The sequence below is a fragment of the Laccaria bicolor genome, genomic scaffold (assembly GCF_000143565.1).
Source record: "Laccaria bicolor S238N-H82 LACBIscaffold_9 genomic scaffold, whole genome shotgun sequence".
NCBI classification, from domain to species: domain Eukaryota; kingdom Fungi; phylum Basidiomycota; class Agaricomycetes; order Agaricales; family Hydnangiaceae; genus Laccaria; species Laccaria bicolor.
The window spans coordinates 898,324-922,975 of NW_001889880.1; the positions used below are offsets into that span (position 1 = coordinate 898,324).

The 24,652-nt window shown below is 49.1% G+C and overlaps 8 protein-coding genes across 8 annotated transcripts; 5 read left to right on the top strand and 3 right to left on the bottom strand.

Moving 5' to 3' along the window:
* Positions 1-1,615: 1,615 nt before the first annotated feature.
* On the bottom strand, positions 1,616-4,143 carry LACBIDRAFT_318953 (uncharacterized protein; the record flags this gene model as incomplete). The annotated part of the gene is made up of 13 exons (XM_001879973.1): positions 1,616-1,841; positions 1,904-2,035; positions 2,095-2,141; positions 2,196-2,229; positions 2,287-2,308; positions 2,365-2,524; positions 2,574-2,707; positions 2,760-2,883; positions 2,933-2,957; positions 3,006-3,168; positions 3,226-3,391; positions 3,442-3,851; positions 3,900-4,143. The coding sequence occupies 13 exons, from the start codon at positions 4,141-4,143 to the stop codon at positions 1,616-1,618; spliced, it is 1,887 nt and encodes a 628-aa protein (XP_001880008.1).
* A 58-nt stretch (positions 4,144-4,201) lies between these two features.
* On the top strand, positions 4,202-5,688 carry LACBIDRAFT_318954 (cholinephosphate cytidylyltransferase; the record flags this gene model as incomplete). Its single annotated transcript, XM_001879715.1, has 6 exons — positions 4,202-4,293; positions 4,341-4,927; positions 4,986-5,010; positions 5,063-5,185; positions 5,238-5,407; positions 5,468-5,688. The coding sequence occupies 6 exons, from the start codon at positions 4,202-4,204 to the stop codon at positions 5,686-5,688; spliced, it is 1,218 nt and encodes a 405-aa protein (XP_001879750.1).
* A 482-nt stretch (positions 5,689-6,170) lies between these two features.
* Positions 6,171-7,202, bottom strand: LACBIDRAFT_318955 (uncharacterized protein; the record flags this gene model as incomplete). Its single annotated transcript, XM_001879974.1, has 3 exons — positions 6,171-6,622; positions 6,682-7,042; positions 7,092-7,202. 3 exons carry the CDS (start codon positions 7,200-7,202, stop codon positions 6,171-6,173), a joined length of 924 nt encoding a protein of 307 aa, XP_001880009.1.
* Positions 7,203-7,283: 81 nt separating this feature from the next.
* LACBIDRAFT_318956 (uncharacterized protein) lies at positions 7,284-8,007 on the top strand. The gene is made up of 5 exons (XM_001879716.1): positions 7,284-7,398; positions 7,459-7,546; positions 7,599-7,679; positions 7,739-7,745; positions 7,798-8,007. The coding sequence occupies exons 1-5, from the start codon at positions 7,291-7,293 to the stop codon at positions 7,832-7,834; spliced, it is 321 nt and encodes a 106-aa protein (XP_001879751.1). The 5' UTR covers positions 7,284-7,290; the 3' UTR covers positions 7,835-8,007.
* An 826-nt stretch (positions 8,008-8,833) lies between these two features.
* Positions 8,834-11,749, top strand: LACBIDRAFT_318957 (uncharacterized protein; the record flags this gene model as incomplete). Its single annotated transcript, XM_001879717.1, has 9 exons — positions 8,834-9,012; positions 9,065-9,271; positions 9,329-9,905; positions 9,959-10,012; positions 10,064-10,489; positions 10,539-10,661; positions 10,716-10,833; positions 10,887-11,191; positions 11,249-11,749. The coding sequence occupies 9 exons, from the start codon at positions 8,834-8,836 to the stop codon at positions 11,747-11,749; spliced, it is 2,490 nt and encodes an 829-aa protein (XP_001879752.1).
* A 1,251-nt stretch (positions 11,750-13,000) lies between these two features.
* Positions 13,001-16,424, top strand: LACBIDRAFT_293893 (uncharacterized protein; the record flags this gene model as incomplete). The annotated part of the gene is made up of 8 exons (XM_001879718.1): positions 13,001-13,381; positions 13,552-13,668; positions 13,932-14,039; positions 14,099-14,286; positions 14,466-14,501; positions 14,613-15,045; positions 15,100-16,036; positions 16,094-16,424. The coding sequence occupies 7 exons, from the start codon at positions 13,001-13,003 to the stop codon at positions 16,018-16,020; spliced, it is 2,184 nt and encodes a 727-aa protein (XP_001879753.1). The 3' UTR covers positions 16,021-16,036; positions 16,094-16,424.
* A 3,348-nt stretch (positions 16,425-19,772) lies between these two features.
* Positions 19,773-20,624, top strand: LACBIDRAFT_145658 (uncharacterized protein; the record flags this gene model as incomplete). The annotated part of the gene is made up of 1 exon (XM_001879719.1): positions 19,773-20,624. A coding segment is annotated over one exon (852 nt), but the record flags the coding sequence as incomplete, so codon positions are not given.
* A 2,332-nt stretch (positions 20,625-22,956) lies between these two features.
* Positions 22,957-24,479, bottom strand: LACBIDRAFT_318960 (uncharacterized protein; the record flags this gene model as incomplete). The annotated part of the gene is made up of 6 exons (XM_001879975.1): positions 22,957-23,112; positions 23,166-23,398; positions 23,449-23,805; positions 23,861-24,038; positions 24,093-24,096; positions 24,154-24,479. 6 exons carry the CDS (start codon positions 24,477-24,479, stop codon positions 22,957-22,959), a joined length of 1,254 nt encoding a protein of 417 aa, XP_001880010.1.
* Positions 24,480-24,652: the final 173 nt, after the last annotated feature.

Sequence of the window (24,652 nt, forward strand, 5' to 3'; positions counted from 1 at the left end):
GGTGATACAGTCAAGTGTAAGACTTATGCAAGTGCTTGAAAATATCTTACACAGAAAGACATAATCTATCCAAAGCTTCAGTTGAAATTTCAGAAGATTAACAAGCACCACAATTTAAAATTCTGTTTGTCAAAGCAATGAGATATTACTCTTTTATTTCAAGACTTCAAATTTCTTGTACTCAGGAGTTATTTTTGTCCAAAACATGAGAAATGTCTGTTGGATTTCTCAGGGTTATTTCTATGGGATTTCTTTACAATTTTTTCAGTTGTTTTGGCAGTTGACCAGAAATTGCTATAACTCCACATGCCATTTTTGTAGTTGGAAATGGCCTATGACCTGTGACTGCTGAATTGAAAAAAATGGCACAGTAGCAAGTTCAGAATTCAAAAATGTCAATTTCAACTGATGTTGCTGATTTAACAATTTTTTGAATTGTAAAATGCATAAAAGTTTGGTAGCTCATACTCATGTAATAATCTCAGTATAATCTCGATTTTATATGATGTAAAAATGTAGTGGAAGACTGCAGAGAGGGCAAGTATTACAGAAGCAGGCTGGAGATCTTCTATACATGAAAACACAAAGGATTGATGGCTGACAAATTCAGCTTGATGTTACTAAGCAGTTCACACCCTCTTCTGAGCTGCATGAGCGGCGTTGGAAACTAGGATTCAACATGCGTACCAGGGGGTCCAGGGGGCTTGCCCCCAGCAAGCTGTGACCAGTGTCGAAGCAACAGTTGAGCGCAGCGAGCGCCGTGGCGTAGACACGGGTCTAAAGCTTGTCTATACATGAAAACACAAAGGATTGATGGCTGACAAATTCAGCTTTATCTTACTAAGCAGTTCACACCCTCTTCTGAGCTGCATGAGCGGCGTTGGAAACTAGGATTCAACATGCATACCAGGGGGTCCAGGGGGCTTGCCCCCAGCAAGCTGTGACCAGTGTCGAAGCAACAGTTGAGCGCAGCGAGCGCCGTGGCGTAGACACGGGTCTAAAGCTTGTTATGGCTATCACGTAAGCAAAAGCATAGCCACCTGCTATCACATAAGCATATGCATAGCCACCTGCTATTACATAATAGCAGCTACAAACACCAGTAGACTGCCTTATTATGACGTGCGGGGCGGGATTGGAGCGTTTGGAGCAACTACCGAAACGGTGCTAGAACGTGGAGCAATGGGCAGCGCGCGCGAATGCCAGTGGGCATCATGGTTTACATAGCCACAGCTTAAAACGGATGTTCACGCTTGGTTTACGCACAGACAAAGGCGCAAAGTGAAATTTCAGATGTGGTCTACGATTATGCAGTTAGCTGTAATACACCCCTAACTGCAATGTCCATAGTTGATCCTGCGACCACAATAGTAAATACCCACACAGACCCAGCAATGGGATGGCCAGTGCATTAGCATTGACTAGTGCAGCATCAGGGGGGTACTTAGTGACTGGCAGAAGGGCAACATGGAAAGTGTCAGTGGAGTACTTCCTGATGCAGAGCTCTGACTAATTTTTTGCTTTATGAAGCACTAGAGGAATTTGTCAATGGAGACCAACTCAACGAGAATGAGCCTGGTAATGGATTACATCCCCTCGACGGTCAGGACAGAACTTACAAAGTTCCATAAACAACCCCTCCATCAACTACGGTTGCCTTCACCTTGGCCTCCAAGATCTCATTTACAGGAATAGTCATAATGTCCCGATCAAACACCACAAAATCTGCCTTCTTTCCCGGGGACAGTGAACCAAGTTCCTTCTCCGCGAACGATGCATAGGCTGCATCCAGTGTCATACCTTTCAGGGCCTCTGCACGTGTGAGACGTTCATCTGGGAACCTACATAAACGTGTACGTTCAACGATAGGTTGGTTAGGAAAATAGGGAATGTGGTTCCCTACCATCCACCGTCGCCATGTGGTGAAGATCCGTCTACAGCGAGCCTGGAGACTGCGGCGTAAAAACCAAGGAGGGGATTAACACCCTCTACAGGAAAGTCCGAGCCAAGCGGCAGGACATTTGCCGGTGATGCTCTGGGTGGATGTTGCTCGATCATCTAAACAGCAGGAGACAAGAAAAACTCGAAGCGTACTTCAACAGCGTCTTGTAGGCATAGGCGCCTCTGATTCTTTCTGGACCCTTAAAGTAAATTATAGATGGACTCTTAAAATGGCAAAATAAATGAAAACGTACAAGCCGGGTTTCAGCGTACCCCATATCGGATGTGCTGTATTTCAACTATTCCCTTAGCGATCCTCGAGGAAAGTAAAAAAGAAAGACATACGCATGTGTTGGTTGAACACTTGCTATGACTGCAAGTCACAGTTAGTCACTCGCCAAGGGAAGAGTAGCGACTACCTACCGCCAAGCCTCACCATCCTCTTCAAATCGGCCTGGCTAAAAATTTGTGCATGTTCAATCCGAGGGCGCCATTCGGTGACATTCCCCCCAAGATTGTTAAGAACGTTTTCGAACACGTCTAGGATAACGTTGTTCGCCCGGTCACCGATACAGTGAATATTCTACACAAATTCTGGTCAGACAGAAGGAAACTAGAATGGTACACTTTACCGTCTGCCAACCATCCCTCCAAAACTGCTGCACGAGTTTCCCCAATGTTTCAGGAGAACTTAGCATAAGACCACTTGTGCTGGGGTTGTCTGAGTATGGTTCTAGCAACGCAGCGCCCCACGATCCCAAGGCACCTGAACAATACAAATCGGTGACCTCAAAGATCCGGGGAGATATGGGGCTCACCGTCGGCATAAAGCTTTACACCACGTACATTCAGCCTGCGGTGCTTCCCGTAGTTGATCAGGCGTGGAATCTGGTCGCCCCAGTATTCGTCTGAAGGCACATTTCCCATGGCGTAGATGCGGTTCTGGTATTACAATCAGAGCAAAAGCAAAGGGCGAAGGCGAGTAGCTAACAGGTAACTTCCCCCGTTCCGCCATCCTAGATAAGTAAGAAAACAGCGTATGTGGGGAAGGGTGTTGGACTGACTTTTTGAAAAACGCGAGGTGATCAAGTTTACTATCTGCATCGTGGATAGACGTCAACCCACGGGAGAGTGCCTCTTTGATAGTGGAATCGAAAAAGTCAGATATTTGCCTTTCAGTCCAATGTGGTATGGGTATCAGGTTCATTGCGTTGTCGACGAATATCCCTTTTTGTTGTCCCAATCAGCGTTCAGTGAAGAGGGAAACGAGAAAAGTGTACATACCGGTAGGCTTTCCCTGTTCACCCCTCACAATTTGACCACCTTCAACCTCTTTAGGCAGGTCGTTCATAAGTTCGAGGACGGCAGGTGATACCCAACGAGCATGCCCGTCGATACGACTTAATGAGATTAATCTTCCTTTGAGTAGAGGATCTTGGTCGAGATCTGACTGTAGACAAGAATGAGAAATATATCAAGCAGTATAAAAAATAGACTTGCGGCAGTGGGGAAGAGGCGTTCTGGCCACTTTGTCTGATCCCAGCCCATGCCCTCAATCCACCTAGAAGTATTATGGTAAACATCTGGGTGGGTCTGAATATATTGCTTGACGCGGTCAACGACATCTTTGATTGGACGTTTAGTATGTCGTTGAGTGACGAAGATTGCTGACCTTGAATCGAACTGGTCGCCGTCAATGGGAGCTGCGTCATATACCCGTTCTCGATGATATGCGCATGGGCATCTATTGTCGTATTCAACCATATGACACGGTACGTATCCGAGAAACGGACCGGTAAGTCCAGGTACAACGACGGCGTCTGGAGGGATGTGCACGACGCGCATGAGGTTAAGCCATTTATATATTTGGAGGGGGAGGAAGTATGTTTGAATATGAGCCTGGAGTTCGTCTAGAGGAATCAGTGGGGAGAGTGGGACGCATCATGGATGGAGATTACGGAGAGGTCCAATGTCGTAAACGCGGTCACCGCGCACAGATATGCAGGCTACCCGTGGTGCTGCTGGGTCTACAGTGTAGATATTGTTTGAAGGCGAGCATAGAATGTACGCGTTGGGGGCATGGTATAAGAGTAACGCGAAGGCAGCGAGTACAGCGGTGAGCAGATAACGTGTGTGTGGTTGGTTCATGACGGGTTCAGATTTCGGAGCGTCGGAGCGGTCCCAATGAGGAACAACCGTCATCGGTGTGACTGTAACACATATCTTCAAATATATTTTCCAAGTATATCAGCTTGCTTCCATGTCTGTCGAGCCACCCCGAGTCCGGACTTTGCACAGTAAACGATCGTTTGGAAAGTATCCGAGAATGATAGATTCGCCTGCATATGATGCGTGAGTTCTTTCCAATCCGTATATTACCATTCCCTGATTGCCCTCAGCTCTGAAGAAGATAACGACCCGCTCACAGATGACGGTTCTTCCGCCGTCTCTGTCCCGATTGCCGTTTCTCGTACTCGCGCCTCATATCTCAAGCCCTCCTCTGTATCGCGCACGAAACAACATCAACTTGCATCCAACCTCCTCTCCGATTCTGACGGTGTAGATTCTCCCACCTATGACGGAGACGTAGAATCAAGCACCACAGCTAATGCAGACACTCACTCGTCTCACAAAGCACATCACCATCACCACCATACGTCCACGTCTACTTTGAGCAACTCAATCACCCAAGCATTCACCATTGCCTCCTCCGCCAGCTCCACACCCAATGGCGAATCCAATTTACAAACCTCCCCCGTCCGAAGCTCAAGTCACCCCGTCTTCATATCTCACCCAGTGAACGTTCCGCTCCATGGTCAAGAAGAACCCGCTGTTGCTCCGGTCTCCCAAGCTGCTTTCAATCCCGCAGCACTCACTCCAGAAGACATTCAAGCCTTTGTTCAAAAGGCTATAAACGGCGAAGAGTCCCGAAAGTACAAAATAAATCCTCCCCCCACAGACCGACCCATTCGTATCTACGCTGATGGTCGGTTACTATATCTATTTCTCCCTACGTCACTATGCTCATTAAGATCACATGATAGGCGTATATGATCTCTTTCACTTCGGGTACGTTTTCGCTCTCTCAACAGTCGAAGTAAAATATTAAAGGTGCTACCAGTCATGCTCTCCAGTTGCGCCAAGCCAAACTATCATTCCCGTCTGTGTACCTCCTAGTTGGAGTTAACTCTGACGAACTGGTGCAAACCCACAAATTTCGCACTGTCATGACGCACGCTGAGCGGTCAGCAGTTGTTCGCTAAATTCTACGAAGCTTCATTCTGATGAAACGACAGACTAGAAGCTGCGCGACACTGCCGTTGGGTAGACGAGGTCGTCAGCGAAGCACCTTGGGTAATAGACGAGGCGTTTCTCCAAAAGTACGAGATCGACTACGTAGCGCATGACGAAGAGGCGTACGCCAGTGCTGGTCATGATGATGTCTACCAGCACGTGAAAAGCCAAGGTATGCGTTTTATCTCCGTCCCATCCATACATAGTTTTTTTTCTAACCCGATCCATACAGGAAATTTCATTCCCACCCGCCGAACCCCCGGCATATCCACCTCGGATCTGCTGGAACGCATCGTTTCTGGATACCGCAAACGCGATTTCGACGAGAAACTTACCAAAATGGGACATGCTGAGCTCCGTGCGGAAGGAAGCGACTACGATGACAGCAGTCGTTATGCCAGCCGCCGTGAAAGTGGAACCACCAGTCCCGTCCTCCCGAAAAGCGTAGAGTAGGAAGAGAAGAAACACAACTGAACAATGGCAAGAATTAATACACATGTAGTAATTATCTCTCCCTCCTTTTCTTCCTTCCCTATTGACATCTGGAATTATATCTTTCAACCTGCTTTAGTCCCGTAGATCGTTGTCACTCTGTAGTGGCAGGTATCATGACCTGGTCAGTTAGATCAAATCAACTTTCACTTCCTAAGTGAAAACCAGAACTTTCGTGCCCGTCTCGTTAACTACTGTATCAGTGAGGTGAGCGTACTTTCAGCAGCTGGCTTTCATCATTCTCGGAGAAGAAGAAAATTTTGTGGGCATTTTTTGATTCGAACACTATTTGCATACACGCCCTTCACGATCAGTTGGAGTCCCAACGAGACCTGCCACAAATGGTTTATCCTCATTCTTGATTGGATAAAGGCACAGTGTGCACTGACGGATTCACATGTTTTAAAAAAAATGGGTACGTGATAGGAAAACAGAGTCAATACTCATTGATATCGAACTTGAGTTTCGTATGACGGGAGATCCTCGTCAAAGGCACTGGAACTCCCGTTCAATTTCCCAACGTGACCTTCAACCCTCCAAGCCCACTCATTGCCTTCCTTCCATCTGAAGTGATCACCTCCGAAGTTAACCTGAAAGTCACAAACGCCTTCGACACCTATCGCGGCGAAGACATCATACTGTTGTCGCGGCATATATATTCCAGTGAAAGCGTTCGGGAGACGCATGCCGTTGTAAGTGTAGAAAAGCACTCCAGTGCCGAATTCATATCCACATCCAATGGTATCGCCATCATTGATCCGCCCAATGGCGTCTGTGTAGTCCCGCCCACCATCGCCATCCTCAAAGAACTTGCGGAAATCATCGAGATGGAAACCTGCGCTGAGTCTATTCCAGCCTGGAAGTCGCCAGGCAGGATAAGGGCGACATGACGTTCCTGAGAAAAAATGAAGGTGAGGAGGTTTGGCGATGATCATGGCAATATGTGGAACTTGCCGATGGCTATGATTCCTTCCATCTTACGAATGAGGATTTCAAAGTACACGCCCGTTTTGCCGTGGATGTCGTAAAGACCCGCCATGATGGGTAGATCGCTTAGCAGGGTCACATCCTTGCAGTCCGAGCCCGTCTGTACGGTGATGACACCTGGGCCGCCCTTAGAATCGTTCTTTATGTTTCCAACGAAACGGGGCGAAATGGGATATTCTATTCCCCATGCTTTGCACCCAATTTCATCGATTCTTTCAACTGCGTTGGAGGGAAGAAGTTGGGGAAGCTGAGGTGGGTATTCCTGGCAAAATTGCTCTGCGGCGTTGTACTCCTCTCCTGAGGCCTCGTTCCATCTACCATACTTGTGCTACGATGATTTGAGTAAATAAGGAGAACTTGGCGCAGTGGACACTTACGGATATCTCCGGAGCAGGAGTCCATTGAGGAGGGGCTGAGTGGCTCGAGGTTGACAAGGAACTGTGGTGATGTTCACTGAACTTGTCCTTGAGGTGCTTGAAGAAACTCATGCTGTGCGCGTCTCATTAGGAGTGCTTGTGAGCTGTTGAGCATGATCACAAGATTAGAATAAGTGCCGATTGTGGCTGTGCACACACGATGCTCTTTTGTCCAACTTGCGCAAATCTTCTCGTTATTTCATCGGAAACGGGCTACAACAAATGGGCGTGTAACACTTGCGCTTATGAGTTTCCAATCTCAAAGCAGGTGCGTTTTACGAGGTTATTCGAAGTTCAGAAAGGTGTTGACTTTCTTGCCTTGTGCTAGATGACCTCAAGGACGCGGCTAGTACGAAAGCAAGTCGATGACGTTCTGGGAGGCGATGAAATGTGGGCGCATGCAGATCAGACGCAGGGTAGGATTTATCTTTGCTTCGAGCGTAAAACACCTACGAGTCTTCTCCGCAGCATCCTGTGATAAGTGCAATCACGACCAAGCATACTTCTACCAGCTACAAATCAGATCTGCGGATGAACCTATGACTACTTGTATGTTTTTCTACCCTCCTTTTTTCAAACGGGAATAACGTTGCTGGTATTTTTGTTAGTCTACAGGCAGGTCATTTGTTGAACGATCAAGGTGGAATACTGATGGCCTTACCTGTAGATGCACTAGTTGCGCCCACCAATGGCGCGAAAATTAGTTCCAGGAGCTTACCTGCCCATCGATGATTTCAGTATCATTCAGGGCCCTCTTCGCCTTGTTGTTCCGCTCACCGTGTGGAGTGAAGGTTGTTGTTCGTGTTTCTCCATATCAATTATTCTGTCCTCTCTGAATTATTTTAGTATGCCCGAACTATACAATCTTGCTTCCAGTATTCACCCGGCCATAGGAGAGACTCACAGCTGTGTAAGTAATCCAACTTGTGCCCGGAACTCCAAACTTCGACTTCTTGCAATGGAAGGCTGAAGCATAGCCCTTGATGCGAGCGTTCGCCAGAATGTGGCCTTCAAGCTTCAGGGCCTTGCTTGTCAGGGGAAGTTGTAAAAAAAATGGATCCTCCATTTCAAGTCGGAAGCATTCGGTTCTAATGGGTATGCAAACACAATGGACTTGTTTCACTAGTTACAAGCTCCGAATTATAAACCAGAAATTGCATGGCTCTTGTCTACCGCGCCTCTTTTTTTTCGAAATCATGAGGGGCTTGCCCGCTTGCTTGGATGTGTTTGCAATGGGGGATGGCACGAAGCAGAGGCAAATAGCGTTCGGTACCTTTATTGAGTTTTATCGAAGTTCACCAAAGTTTTGCGGCAACGGCATCAAATTGTGTCCCAACTGTGCCCAACTTTGACCACCTTCCTTTACATCTTCCAACCTGGCGGCCCTATCTCAACGGTGTATCCGGCTGCACAAGAGTGCGCCTGTCTGCACCGACAAAATTATAATTCCTAGTCGACGGAGACCAACAGCGCAACTGCCCAGTTTTTCGCGTCCGAATGTATCAACGCGGCGCCATTCTCTCTCTGCCGTCCGCAACTTTTGTTTTCAGTCATCCCCATGTCGCGCTCAGGCCGAGGAACGGGTACGATTTACGGCCGAGGAGGAAAATGACGTGTTGGCATCTCTGGCACTGGAATCCTCGCACTTCTCACGGAGAACTGGGAGAACTATTCCCCTGCAAAGTAGCGCAGATGTGGAAGGGATGGATTATAAAGTTTCGACTCCCAAGAATCGCTTTGATTGGCGGCAGCGAGCTGTGTCGCGACTTCGGAGGAAACCAGAATCTTCTGTAGCTCGCAAGGTTTTTAGACGAAAACCCCCTTTGACCGAAGTTCAACCCGGTGAGCCCTACTATGACGCGATTCAGTCATATTCCAAAAAGTCAGCTTTCATTCATTGGCGTGTATCATACGCTGACTTCGTCTGAATCCAGCTTCCTGGAACTCCTTGAAGCAGAAGAAGCGGAAGATGAAGCGGTACTCAAAGAGAGACTGTCGACTTGGAGTTTAAACCGTCTCACAGAAGAAGGATATTGTCTGACTGGCATGTCCGCTTATTGGCTACAGGCGAATCAATTTGGCCGGCCGGTTGCGTCGTTTCTCCTTGGTCCAGGGATAAATCTTCCAGAGAATCGTCTCGAGTGCGTTCTTACTTTGTTCTCACTAATGTTGCGTGTCTAATTTACACTCATTTCTAGGAACGGGACAAGCGTGTTGGTGTCTCGTATCGACCCACTGCAGGAGAAGCCCATGCGGGGATCTGTGCTTTCCCGAACTTCGTCGCAGATACGGATATGTTTTCCGGAGCTTTTTGACCTTGACGAAGGCTATTGGCGCCTCGACCTTGGTCGCCCAAATCTCGTTTTCGAACGTATGAAGACAGCCGTAGCGCATATGAATCATGATCCCAAGGTCTTAGAAGAGGAGCCAATTACCGACAATCGAGAACACATCCTCCACGGAACTCATCTGAGGGACATCCTCCTACGTGCATTTCAGCCCGATCAAGAACGAACACATAGACAGGTAGTCCAACAGGCGCCGGATGATGCGGACTTCGACCCTACTGCACTGAACGCTGCGCATTCTCGGAAATGGGATTTTGAGGAACTGGGGGTCTTTAGAGATGATATGCGAATACAGAGCTGGGCAAAGCGATATGCTCACGCCGATCCCTTTGTTATTGAAGGAGATCCACCGTTAGATGGGCTGAATCGTTCGCAAATAAGAGCGGTGGCTACGATGATCAAGCACAGGCTCAGTTTGGTGCAAGGGGTACGCGGATTGAATAAGGTGCATGGCTAGTACTGAGTCCTTGATGTCTAAAGCCTCCAGGAACCGGAAAGACGAAGACCATCATTGAAACTATTAAGCTACTCAAAGTATGTTGGTTCTCTGGGTCGTATCTCCTTGCGCTGAAATACTTTCGTCAGGTTCATTTTGAGATCCCTCATCCAATACTCGTATGCACCTATACCAACGTCGCTGTTGATAATCTTGTGGAAGGTCTTGTGAATGCTGGTGTCAAAGCCTTGCGTGTTGGATTCGGCGGAAGTATCAAGGAGTCGCTTCGACCGCACTCGCTTGATACCAAGCTCGAAGAGCATCGTCTTCAAAAAACACTCAAGGCTCAAATCAAAGAAAAGGATGATCTTCAAGTCAAAATGGATGACCTGGAAGCCAGGCTGAGAGACGTTCAGGATAAAATTTCGAGCACCTCTACTGGGAGATTGGTTGAAAAAGAACAAAACATGAAGAAGGCCCTGGTATCAATGCAGAAGCAGTTCGCGGTCACGAAAATGAAGGTTTACTCTATCCAGCAAGAGATGCTGCGAGATGTGGTCAACGCTGCTGACGCTGTATGTATCAATATGTTCTTCAAAATTAAGTCTCACCTTTTTTGAACAGATTTGCACAACTTGCATCACTTCAGCTTGTATGGCGCTGAACGTGACGGACTTCCCTGTAGTTTTCTTAGATGAGGCATCAATGTCAACTGAACCAGCATCTCTGATTCCAATTATGAAAGGGGTTCGTCCACAAGAAAATTCTTTATTTCTTGTTGACGTTGACTTTATATTCCAGTCTCGACATGTTGCCCTCATCGGCGATCATAAACAGCTGCCACCTGTCATTATTAGTCGGGAAGCACAGGCGCTTGGACTGGGGATGAGTTTATTTGAGAGGTTAACTGGGGAAGCAGGTAAAGCGTCACATATATTAGTGTCTCGCATGGCTGACGCAGATACATCTCAGCTGTCCCCTCTGTGATGCTGGATGTTCAGTATCGCATGCATCCAGCGATCTCCCGCTTCCCATCGCACGAGTTTTACAATCGAGCTCTGCTGGACGGGACCGTCGATGTGTTTGGTAACGCCATCCCCCGACTTTCGCCTCCCGACTCCCATTACCTCCGACCTCACGTGGAAACGGGCGCAAGTCCCTCGATTGTTTTTCTGGATCATGCCGGTGACGAGTCCGTGAAGGACCGGAGCCGGGTTAATCGGAATGAGGCGTACATTGTAGCAAGTGTTGTGGAAGATCTTTTGCTCAACAATCCTGTGGGTTTTTTGTCCCTTGGAAGTGGAACAAAAAAAATTGATGTTTCTATGATTTAGCATCTCCGAGGGAGTGATATCGGTATAATTGCACCCTACGTGGCGCAAATATCCTTGCTCACTCGATTATTCAATACGGATGCGACATACCAAGCCCGTTTTAAAGAAGTTCTTGGTGATCACCGTGCTATGCAACTTCCCCATATTGAAATCAAAACGGTAGACGGCTTTGAAGGACGCGAAAAGGAAGTTATTATATTCTCTACCGTGCGGAACAACGCTGGTGGATATATCGGCTTCCTCGCCGATAAACGGCGCTTGAACGTTGGCCTGACGCGTGCGAAACGGGGTTTGATTGTCGTGGGCAGCATCAATACTCTGAAATCAAGCAAGATGAGTGGGGGAGAGAATGCTGTTATCAGGGTGGGCAAGGGGGCTGAGTCGTGGAGGCGCTATGCCCGCTTTTTGACGGAGCGTGGATTGGTGTTCACTCTCCACGGGGAGACTTTGCAAAGGGCGCTCACTGGCAAGAGGGCGACTCCAAACGTGTTGACGTGCTGAAAGACGGCAGCCATACCAGGGTAACTACTGACAGTGGGTGCGTATTTGCGGCGCGGACGTAGGACAGGTGTCGACGTTGTTACATCGACCCTCAGGTCTGGGTTGGGGTTTGGATTTATGGGCGCTGGACCTGGTTGCCATCCGGCGGTTGCGGGGATGCGAGCGTCAACCCTGTGTTTACAGGGTAGACTCGGTTCACCCTGGCCGCAGCTTGGCCGACCTCGTCGATGGGCACGAGAGGGCGGCGCGATTCTGACTATTTTACATTACGATATACCCTACTTTATTTCTAATTTTTGTTGCCTTCGTCATCGGTCCTCGTCGATGATTTTGTGGTCGTGTGCCGCGCGCTCATGAGCGGATCAAAATTGAAGGCGTGTCATTAGTATTTTCAAGAAGGAATCAGGAAACCTCGAGGTAAAAGACGGTGCGAGCTAGGTATAACTTCTGTCTGGAGCAGGTAAGATGTCGAGAACAAACGCGGTTTATATATGTATTTTATTCGTTCAGGCAGCGTACCCAGTGTCGCGCTGACCGGTCCGTTGTTGAATACATCCTCGGCAATAGCATAAAATAGATTTTGTTAAAATAGCGGAAGAGACCGCGACATCGCTCTGCCGAAGCATCTGGCAAGAGTCGGATCTGAAGATAGCCTCTGTTCCTGTGTTGAGGATCAGGCTTTGGATCCACTGAAGGCTCTGGTGCTGGGATGGAAGGAGTGCGCAGAGGCATGCATGGAGGAAGATGGATGGATATGACCTGAAAAGGGAATATTCAAGCTTTTATTATTGAAGTAAATTGAATTAGTGACGGTAACCTCGATCTTGGCTCGAACCCTGTCCGAGAGTTTAGGCGCCGTGATATAGGCAGATCTCTGTGACAGCACTGACCTCAAACATCCTTGTTGTCCATTCATGAAGCTGCCGATCCAATGGACCCTGCATCCCTCAAAAGGCCGCCTCAATCCCGCAGTTTCTTTTGCTGCTTTTTCGCTGGCACAAGTACGACGCTGCTCGCCTTCTTCCTGCCAGGCGCTATCAATCGTATCCACCTTCTCGACCCGACACGGTCACCCCATAACTGTCAAGAAGCTTCTGACCTCAGCATCACCCTTTCCAATCTTGCTTGCACCTCTTTCGATATCAGTTTTGGCGACGATCTGCCATCTTCGCAATACAACCTCTTTCATCACTGCTTCCTTTCTCTTCCGCTTATTAGACCGTGCTGGCTCCTCGTTCAACCAGCACCACCATGATCTCATTAGAGCTCCCATCATCCTTGCATTCGACTGATTATGAACATACGTTGTCGCGCCTACAGCGGCTCGCCCTCCCATCTCACTTGGAGTCATCCCTGACTTCGCCTGCTTTGTTCTCCGCCACTCCGTGCTCCGGACTATCCTCGCACAAAGTCCGCTACAGCCCTCCTTTCTCGCACTCGTATTTCAAGCCAAACGACGCATACGAGGACAACGCGCAGATCATCATTGATACCTTTGCACCGCGGCCTGTGCCACTGGACTTTTCACCCACGTCCTCAGCAAGCAGCGACCTAGATTCTACCTCGTCCCATTCATCCGCTTCTAAATCGTCCTTTGAAGCCTTTTTTGCTACCCGCTCTCGTGTGGTTCGAGTGAGTGGCGCTGCCGAGATTGCTATAAATTAAACTCTGGCTCAACGCGTTTCTTGAAGCTGTACAATTTACCTGCATTGGCGGCGTCCTTCCTGTCTGCGGTGTTTCGTCCTCAGGGTGTACGAGTGTCTTGTCTTTGATACCTTTCACCAAATCTCACGGTTGAACAGGCGTCAGATCATTCCCTCGGACCAATTCCCATTCCCACCACAATGTGGGAGTTGCGGGAGGAATATAACGATGCTCGCTCTGATAGCGTTTGGGCGGTGTTTAGGACACACGAAGAGGTACGTATCCCCGACAGTCCCCGCCCCGAATTTCCAAACACTGCGTCGTTTGACGGACCCACTTCGGGCATTTCTTTCCATTTCATATCACGTGGTATGGAGGCACAGCCATCGATACTACCCTAATTAATCTGTCAAGGCACCGTATTTCCTGCCACGCATTTCACGGAGGTTGTTTCGCGCATCCACGGCTCCATATCCCTTTGATTGCTTCCTTCACTTGTTATCCGTCTTTTTTTATATCTGATCATCATGTCTTTCAGGCTTGCGCCGCACTCTCCCTTTGTGGACCTGCCATGTCTGTCGCAACTGCCCTTGAGGGTGACCTTGAGCCCTTTCATAAGCTAAAGGCGTTTGTTCTAAAGTCTATCGTAAGCCATCAGGCCTTTCTTATTACGTGGCTCGCTGCTGATTAACGGATTCTACTTAGCCGCCAACTTCCTCTCCATCAACTCTTTCCTCCCATCCACCACTTGATCATTCCCGGTCACAAATGCTGCGCACTTCGTCATCCTATCCGGACCTTTATACTGGCCATTCATTTGAAGATACTGTCGACTATACTATCTCCAGTAATCCGCCCAATCCAAAAACGAGCTTCAGACTTGGAGACTGGATGTAAGTTTTTGCATCCGTCCCCCGTTTCGCCCTCCTATGTTTTGAATTACCCTCGATATCCGAGCAATTGGTTTATAATTAGAGTGGTGAATGTCTTGTTTAGATAAGACACTCACTATTTTAAACCTACACCGATCGATATTCATTCGTTGAACTGAATCTAATGTTTCCCTTTGCAGATGCAACTCGCCGAAATGTGCCGCCCATAATTTTGGGTGAGTCTTCTCCCTTTTATAGTCTCGAGACGCAGACAACTTCTCCTTTCCACGTCTCATTCCTACGACAAGCATGCTGACAGAGTCTTTCCCCTGTATGATTCTCCACAGACGCAACCTATCATGTATTGGCTGCGGATGTCCCAGGTCTGCAAATAGCAATTCTTCCGCCCAGCAGTTCGCGAATCCCACCAACCCACGTGCCGCGCCATCTCCGCGGTTTAACTCTCAACCCTCCAGCAACGTTACATACTACTCTTCCTCTTTGCCACCTCATCAACCCTCGCCACAGCCCTCGTACATCAGCCATCCTCAGCAGTCCCATTCCCCAAGATATTCTGTTTCTCCCGTACAACCGCATGCCTCGCAGCCACCCAAGTCTTCGCATCCCCTTCTTACGCCTTCTGGCCGCGCATTCGCCGTAGGCGGAAAGGTGCAGAACATATCAAGCGATCCTTTATCTCCCTGCATCATGTACTGGCCTGATAACGAACCGTTCCCGGAGCAGGGGCAAATTCGTCCTAGCGGTCTAGTTGGAGTTCCGGTAAGCACAACAATTACGCTTTGGCGAACTAGCGGCTGATGTATTACCCAGCAGCCTCCCATCTTGAACACGGGGAACAGAGGGCCTATTTCTCACGTATGTCGTATAGCATGTCTTGCGCTTGTTAAACTCACATCCTTTTTCAGCAACCTGGAGATTGGATCTGCCAAAAGTGTAACTATCTCAACTGGAGGCGAAGGAAAGTTTGTCAGACCTGTCTTCCGTGTAGGTTTTTTAAACACCCTTGAGCCTCTCGCCACATATGCTGATGGTTACTTCCCAGATGCGGAAGGGAATGGTGATTCGATTTCCGCTGCCGTTCAAGCTGAACGCATAGCGCTTCTAACATCAGTTCTTACTCAAACTCAACTGTCGTCTGGTGGGTTGGCCCCTCCCTCATCTGCTCCACATCAGCAGGCAGCAGGCTCGCATTCCCCTCCTCAAGCGCGCCGCCAATTTGCCGACCTATCCCCCCCTCAAGCTCGACCTGTCCATCGTTCTCAGTCTCACCTCCAGCTTGGAGCCCAGTATAGTAATACGAACGCAGCCCCAGCTTACAATGCTCCAAGTCCCATATACCAGACGTCTGGCCATCGCGAACGCCAGCCTTCTCCACTTTACACCACAGGGCCAGAGGTCACCTATTCGTCTTCTTCTATGGATATCCCAGCACCTTTGCTTCCGTCTTTCCTGCAGGATATTGTCCAGTCCCCGGCTCTATCGCCTACCTCAACGACTACGTCATCAGCAGACTTGTCCTCTATCGAGGAGTTTGAGGAACCTCTACCACAACGCTCAATGTTCCCGCGCGCTCGTGGTAGCAGCGGCGCCTCGGACAATTCTCCCATCTCCAATATCTGGAGGTTGGACGGCGAAGAGAGCAAGTCTTTGGCTACGTTCCCGCTTACTACGCGTCAGGACGTCATTGGCACCCGAAAAGATCCTAGGGAGAAACTCCATGTTCGAGTGATGTGATTGCGGATTGATCAATGTGGGTGACCTCACGTCTTCGGCGTCATCCTCAATGACTGACGCTTCTCAACACCAGCTATTTACAATTTACTTCAAGGGTTAATTTCACTCGCGTTTCGTATGGACAAATCATCGGCCACCAAAAATGGCCGACATGAGGATTCCGAAACGAGACAGCTGGAACAAGTAAGGTACTTGGCATCAGAAACGTATGGGACGATCTCACTTTGTTCATGACTTACATCATTCGTCTTTTTTTTCTCTCTCTTGGAATTCTTTTTTGCATTTCTACGTTACAGATATTGACGGCCGCTGATAATCTCGCAGTCTTGGAATTCTTGCCCCGTTTTATCATCTCCTGGGATTACTTACATTATTCGCGCTCTCTCCCCTCTTCGACCTTCTTATTTATTTCGTTTTTATGTATCGTCGTACGGCTCAATTTTGGAATTCGAATATGTATGGCGGCTTCTGTTGGGCTTCTGAAACAATTAACTGCAAACAATGCTCACGACGCGTTGAGAAAGTGAAAGGTGGTCAAGGCTTAGTAAGCCATGCCCATCTATGCCCATTTGCCGTAGCACACACGAATTGCCCTCCAGACGACTCCGAATTGCTTTTGAAACGATCTAGAGTTGCTCTATACGCGATCTGGGAGCTTCCAGGATGGCACCCATCACCCTTTACAGCCAAGGTCATCAGGCTTCCTCAGCGCATGAATTTCTTACTCGAACTTCCACTGCTTCAACGTCCGCCAGCAACGAAACACCGTTGTTACAGGCGATCAGACTCGCATTACGCGGCTCAGACACCGACCTTTTGTCCTCGATCCAATCGACGTCCTTTCAGTCCAAATATGATACAAGACCACGCGATCTTACGTGGAATGCGCACACCGTGATTATTAGCTATGGAGGGGTGATGGTGAAGAAGTGGAACTTTCAAGAGGAGGGAGAATCGATCCAGTGGGCTTGTCTTGGGGAGCTGGAGCAGAGTGTTATGGACAACGGCACGCGGTCGACCTCTCATAGCACCGCGTATTACGCGTCGTACGAAACACCATCGACTGCGCCGAGTTCAAGCAGTCGCGATCGACCGACATTTGGACCGTTTTCTAGGGACAGCGTCAACTCAACTTCAAAACCTAGCCATCCGGAAGTCGTTCCAGCTGTGTTTGTATTTTTGCGCAGCGTTGGAAAGATATATCTGCAAAATGGACTAGAGTTCACCTTCTCATTACCCTTCATTGTGAGAAAGGCCTGGCCGATATCGCCTCATGGAGTCATGATGCAGAGGGTTTTGGAGCCCTCGGAGTTGTTGGAAGCTGAGATGATGGGAGACTCAGTTCTCCCTACCATCTTCAGCATCACCAGTCCCTTTGCAGAGCCTGCTGCAGTCGGTCTCACGACAGGCATCATAGGCAGCGATCCCCCGACGCTAAAGGACGAGGACGAGAATTCATCAAGTCCGCTGAAGTCAGTGATCCCCACAGAGATGGTGGTATGGACATCACACCGACATCCAGTCTCGTCAGATGACGTTCTGGTGACTGTAGATGTCGAAAAGAAGTCATTGTCTATATGGCGGTATGTTTACATCAAGCCTAAAGATACGCCTGTACCCCTCACTCGTACTCGTACTCGTGGCTCAGCTCGGAAACGCCAATCGCTATCTGGCGTTGGGAGTCGCAGGACGTCTGCGATCTTTCCATTATCTCCCCATATTCGCTCTCGAGGGCATTCCCCCTCTCCAGACTTCGATCTACCTGAAATGCCTCCGCTCTCTTCTCTTCCTGGAATGCCCCCCACACTTTCGACAACCACCACCATAGCATCTCTCATCTCTGGTACGAATTCTTCTCAACGATCGGGGCACACGAAAGGACGACGAAATTCTTTGACCCGAAATGACCTGAGCGTGACTCTGGACAGAATGGCGTTGGGTGGACGTCTTGATACTGACATAATGTTGGCGCCGATTGAACATGGCAGAATGAAGGCCGCTTATTGGATGGAAAGTGTACATTCAATGGAAATACCCGCCATAGAGTGAGTTCAGTTCTTACGGCTGTACTGAATGTTTCGCTCACAAACTTCATAGTGCCAGCTCTTGGCGAAATATATCTGTTTGCCTTTTCGACAGTCGCAGCGATGGTAATATACAAAGATGTCTAATGGGTGTTTGCCTCCCAAATAGCCAGGTTCTTCTCTTGTTCTCTGTGTCGTATGGAGAGGACAAAATGATGAAGATCACTCGCATATTTGAGCAACCCGCGCTTTCCATTACCTCCGTCTGTGCAACTCGAGAGCGTGTATGGGATTTACTTGTTCTTAAACCTGGTGGCGATTTGACTCTATTGACACATGGGACTCGTGAACTACCAATTCAAGTTCAACACTCTGCGGTTGAGATGGAAGTGGATAGTGGCTCATCCCCGCAACTGTCGGCTCTAGGAGAAGCTGACCTCACCTTGGTTACGCTCATCTATCAGGATGGAAGAAAGTCAAGCGTTAGCTTTGAGTTGTTCCCAAAGGACAGGCTTACAATTGAATGCCTTGAACTCTTGTCCGTGATGCTTCCATCTGATGCATCCTTTTCCCTTCATAAAACATTCATGGAAACATGGTCCTCCAGAAATTGCTCAACTGCAGACTTTGTGGAATTTCAGTGCTTTACTGAAGCACTTTATTCCGTTTTTGACGTGCAGAATGAAGAGGTAACAATGCCCTCTAACCCCTGGCTAAAACTCGCGCGTTCCTCAGCTCATGATCGCCTCCGTGAGGATCCTGCTCTCAGACATATCAGAACACCTCCAAATTTACCTCAAGCACGTCCTATTGTGTCAATGCAAAAACCTCATCCACTTCTTGCACAGATTCTATACGGTCTGCATATTCTTGGGGAGCAGCTTCGCCTCTCGGTTCATCGACACCACCACTTAGTCAAGTTGGTAACTGTCATATGTCGGATAGCAATTGTGATTCGACCCGAATGGGCTGACTTTTGGAAGCGGCTGGTGCCCGAGGCTCTCTCCGTGTGGCCATCTCCCGCAAATACTAGCAAGTCTCTTTGTTTTTTTACTGGGATAGCCTTGCTTACACCAATCCAATAGTCCTCGATCACGTCGATGACCGCCTCCCTGTTTGGCCTGCCGACGAGTCGGCAATCTTGTATGGACGTGTCAGCAATCCAGACTGCAAAATTCCATGGAATGACATTCTAAATATTGCTAGTCGTTTTGACATCGAATCATCATATGAGTACGGTAATTGTGGTCCAATAATGGCCATGAGCGAGGTAGCGCGACTATACCAGTGCCTCTCTGTTGGCGGGGTGGCGGAAACGCAGAAAAGGGCAGAGAATGCGATATTAGCGATGGTTGAGGGCCCGGAACTATTGGAGCATTTACCCTTGGGTATTGCTGCCCCCCTCAGGGAGGCAGCAAGAACATGTCAACTCGCACCTCCCGGAACCTGGCCCTTGTCTGCATATCGGGCTATTGGACGAAATGACTTGGCGGCATCGGCCAGTGACGAACCTGACACCTTGGTCAGGCATGGTTACCAGCCTTTGAAGTATTTCACGGTGAGCGACGCTCCTCTGCTGTTTTCTTACTTTGCTGATGCTCGCAGAACTCAACCACACCTCGGCGAACAGTTCAAGAAATCGTCAACGAAGCAAAAGCTTCAGCGAGCGGAGAGGTCGACGCGGTCTCTGGAGTTGAACTTCACCTCGAAGATTTTACAGACATTCGATTTGGCCAGGATCGCAGGCTGGAGGAGGTCGCACGCATTCTCTGTTCCTCGACGATTCCATCAATTAAAATTGTGGAGCGTCCCGAGCTCAGTGAACATGACCAAACCAAAGAACACCAAAATCAAGTGGTTCGAGTTGCAGAACGTACTCTTGCTCTGCCTTATGGACGCGCAATGTTCACCTTTGGTTCAGTTCCCACCGTTACTCGAGAAGCCTACACAATCCCCAAAATTGAATATACGGTTCGAATGCAACCGCTGAACATCACTGTTGCGCCAGAAGTTGGCAAATTGGCTCTAGATTCAATAAATTGGGGAGAGTTTCACAATGGTGTCGCTGCCGGTTTAAGAATATCTCCAACAGCTACTGGTGTAGAGAGTTCTTGGATCGCGTTCAACAAGCCATCCGATTTGACACCTGAACATGCAGGATTCCTCCTCGGCCTTGGCCTTACTGGCCACTTGAAGGAAATGCTGACCTGGCATACTTTCGCTTATCTGACGCCAAAACATGACCTTACATCCATCGGGGTACTTCTTGGGTTAGCTTCTGCAAACTTGGGAAATGGCAATCAGCATGTCACCAAGCTACTGGCTGTTCATACCCCTGCTCTGCTGCCTACACCCACTGTGGACTTAAATGTTTCACTTCTAACTCAAGCAGCAGGCTTATCGGGCGTTGGCCTGCTTTACCTTGGAACAAGAAATCGACGCATGGCAGAGGTTTGCCTCAACCAAATTAGTCGACATGATCTCGTTCAACCTGATCTCAGCAACGAGCATCGAGAAGCATACACCTACGCCAGCGCTCTCGCCTTTGGAATGATCATGCTTGGGAAAGGCACCACCATCCCTGCTGATATGGCTATTTTGAAACGGTTGACTGTTCTTATTCATGGCGATGAAAACTTGCTCCTGGGTAATACGGCCCGGCCGCTATTCGACACCAACTTGACCTCACCAGCTGCGACCATCGCCCTTGGCCTCATGTATTTGAGGACAGAACGACAGGATATTGCTGATATTATGACGATACCTGACACCGTTCTCACATTGGATGCCATTCAGCCCGGCTTTTTGTTGGTCCGCACTATTGCGCGCTCCCTTATTATGTGGAATAAAATTGCGCCCACGAATGAATGGTACCTCCGCCAAATTCCGGTGAACATTTGTGATGCATTAGAGGCTCGCCATAGATATGGGAAACCGGTAGATGATGCCATGGAGCTGGCTCATTATAACATCCTGGCTGGTTGTTGTTTCGCCCTCGCACTCAAGTATGCTGGTACGGCTCGCCAAGAAGTGTATCAGATTATAGTGCGGCACTTTGATAACTTTACAAGGTTAGCCTATGCTAGTGGTGAGTCGTAACTTTACACCTTTCTTGGTATCTAACCAATGAAAAACCCCGTTTTAGGGCCTGCATTCGATCATAAAATTAAACGGTCTGCGGTACGAGAGGGTCTCAACTTGATCTCGATCTCACTGAGCATGGTTATGGCTGGCACGGGAGAAATCACTTGCCTGAGACGTATCCGATACGCGTATGGCATGTACCAGCAGGTGATGTACCATCATGGGTACAAGTACGGTGTGCATATTGCGACACATATGGCCATGGGGCTTCTCTTCCTTGGTGGTGGACGGTACACTCTTGGGACCTCTGACGCCGCCATCGCATGCATGGTCACTGCCTTCTTCCCCCGATCTCATCAAGTTTCATCGGATAACAAAAGTTTTTTGCAAGCTCTGCGGCATTTATGGGTTCTGGCCGTCGAACCGAGATGTCTAATCGCTCGAGACGTTGATACGAATGACGTTGTGTATCTGCCGGTGAAAATTTCGGTGAAAGAGAGCAACAAGGTTGAGACGACGCAGCTAATCTCGCCGACACTCATACCTGACGTGGACAAGCTTATGTCGATCCGCGTGGATACACCGAGGTATTGGCCGTTCTACCTTGACACGGCGGCACTTCCACGACACAAAGAGGCTCTACTTCGAAGTCAGACTCTATACGTGAAACGGCGAACTGCGTTTTTGAGCTATACTGAGGACCCCAAAGGCAGCCGAAGCCTCTTTGTACGCTCTGGCTCGTCCGCAGGAGACGCTGCCATGCTCGACTTTCCACAAATAACAGACGCCAAAACGCACCCTGCCGGGGACCTATCAGAATTCATCACTTCGTTCTCAAACAATACACTCTTCCTGGCGTTTGCAGATCACTTCTCCAGGGAAGAGGAAGGCGTTCCCGAACAGGAGAAACTCTTTTACATGTATTGTCACGCGGCGTTGCTAGACAGCATCCTACAAGACAAACCACAAACGCTCCAATCTCACCTGACGCTATGGTTATACCGCAACATGTCACCACGATCCCGATACTTCCATCTGCGCCTGCAGGATCTCAGGTTCGCGGCTGACTTTTATGGCAAGGTGTACGATCGCCGATTTAGCGGCCGTGCCGAAAATAACCCGCGCCCGCCTCTTTTGAGGGATACGACGGTGCTGGGGGCCCTGCATGCTCTGGACCGGAAGTTGGACGTTGTCAGGGAGACGGCGAGCTTTCAGGCTGTTATGGGGATGTATGCACGGGGGGAGGTTATCGACCCACAGCTGCACGCGGACTGGGAGCTTGTTGACAAGCATTTGGCGTGGTATCTGCTGAGGGACGGGGTGCCTGCGTCCACGCTCTTGGTCGTGCTTCGAGGGCTAGCGAGGGACGCGCATGCGCAGTGTGCTGGGCTGCCTGAGCCTGAGGGGACGACGGACGTGGGTGCGCTGGACCTAGGTATCAAGGAGGTGTTACACGCGACAGGATCAAAAATGTCCACTACGTTTGGTTCTGGATGGAGTGTGAGAAGTTTAGATGAGATTATCAAAGCTTGGAAGGTAGATGTGAACGTATAAGTAGTATTGAAAATGTAAATGTAAAATGCGGTTGTTGAAACCGTAGCGCAATAATAAACTGGTGGTACAAAATACATGCACGCTGGGTGGATGCCATTCAAAGTCAATATATGTATAAGCAAGTTCCAGCTCGAGATCGAAGGGGGTGAATAACTTAGATTAACAGCATGGAGTGACGAGTGGACGAAGGGAGTCCAAATGCGAGCAGCAGCGAAGGTGAATTGTATCAAATCAAGTCAATTCCGGTGCCCTGAGTTCTCGAGTTCCTCTCTAATCATGAGGTTGACACTGGAGCGTCTAGAGCTTGTGTTTGCACAGTAGCTTCTGCGGTTTGGGGTGGGGCAGAAACATCTGCGGCCTGCGCGAGCTCGAAAGCAGCGGGACGCTTGAAGCCCTCAGCAATCAGGGTTTCACGCCGTTTACTCACAGCCTAAGGATCAGGTTGTTAGCAAGATACATGAACACCATAGAAAAGAGACCCACTTCGTCCAGTTCTGTGAGCATCTTGACGGTTGTATCCCAGTCGACACACGCGTCCGTGATACTCACACCCCATTTGAGCGCGCTTGGGCCGTCAGCGGGGACATCTTGTCGGCCAGCGTGGATGTGCGACTCGATCATGACACCCGTAATATTCTTCTCACCGGCGGCAAGTTGCTCTGCGATGTCGGAAAGCACTTTGGGTTGGTTGTTGTGATTCTTGAGTGAATTTCCGTCTAAATCTAAACTTAGCAAACATCAAGGATGATGAATGGGATGAACATACGACTGCAGTCGATCATAACGCTGGGTATTTTACCATCTTCCTTTCCTTTTGATTTTTTCTCAATGACGGCGACGGCTTTGCGGACGTGTTCTGAGGCGTAATTGGGACCACCAGTTCCACCACGAAGGATGACGTGCACGTCCTGATTCCCGCGGGTTTTGACGATGGATGCGAGGCCCTGCTCTGTTACACCCATGAAGGCGTGGGGATTTGAGGCCGAGGACATGGCATCGATGGCGACGGAGACGCTCCCATCTGTTCCGTTCTTGAAACCGATGGGGAAAGAGACGCCAGATGCGAGTTCGCGATGGAGTTGGGATTCGGTCGTTCGGGCACCGATGGCGCCCCAGGAGATGACTGTGTGAAGGTTAGGGAGATGTAGATTAGATTAGATGATCGGACGAAAACGTACGATCGGCGATGTATTGTGGCGAGATTGTGTCCAGGAGTTCTGAGCCGACAGGGACGCCAAGGTCGGTGAGGTCACAGAGAAGTTGGCGAGCGATGCGCAGGCCCTTGTTGATCTTGAAGGATCCATCAATGTCTGGATCGTTGATGAGGCCTTTCCATCCAACGGTGGTACGGGGTTTCTATGATCGGAAGCATTAGATGCGAGTCAATCAAATTTTTGCAAGTGAGGTCACCTCGCTGAAAGAAGAGATTGAGTCACGGTGGCGGTAAAATTTTTAAGATGGGACAACGTACAAGTAGGCGCGCATGACGATGAGGAGATTAGGCCAGTCATTCAGCTTTGCTTTGAGGAGGTGGGCATACTCGAGCGCTTGTTCTGGCGAATGAATTGAACAGGGCCCGACGACGACGAGGACGCGATCGTCGTGGCCTGCGAGGATGCGGGCGGCGTTGTAACGAGCTGAAGCGATTGTCCTTTGTGAGTTCTTTGAAGAGACGATTTCATGTCTTAAGAGAGCAGGTTGGACGAGTGGGTCGTAGCCGATAACGCGCCTGTCCTGGATGTACTGGTGGACTTTTTGTGCATCCTCAAAGTCTGGGAAGGGGGAGACGTTGTACATGTCGTCTGGGATGGCTGTGGAACGGGGTGAGTGGGGTGGTGGTAGTGAGAAGAGAAGGGGGAATCACGGAAACGAAAGGGATTTTGAGCCATTGTAAGAACGTTTTACGAGTTGTAGATATACTGCTCAGAGATAGCCCATATTAGGTAAGCTGGGTACACGCACAAGCCTGG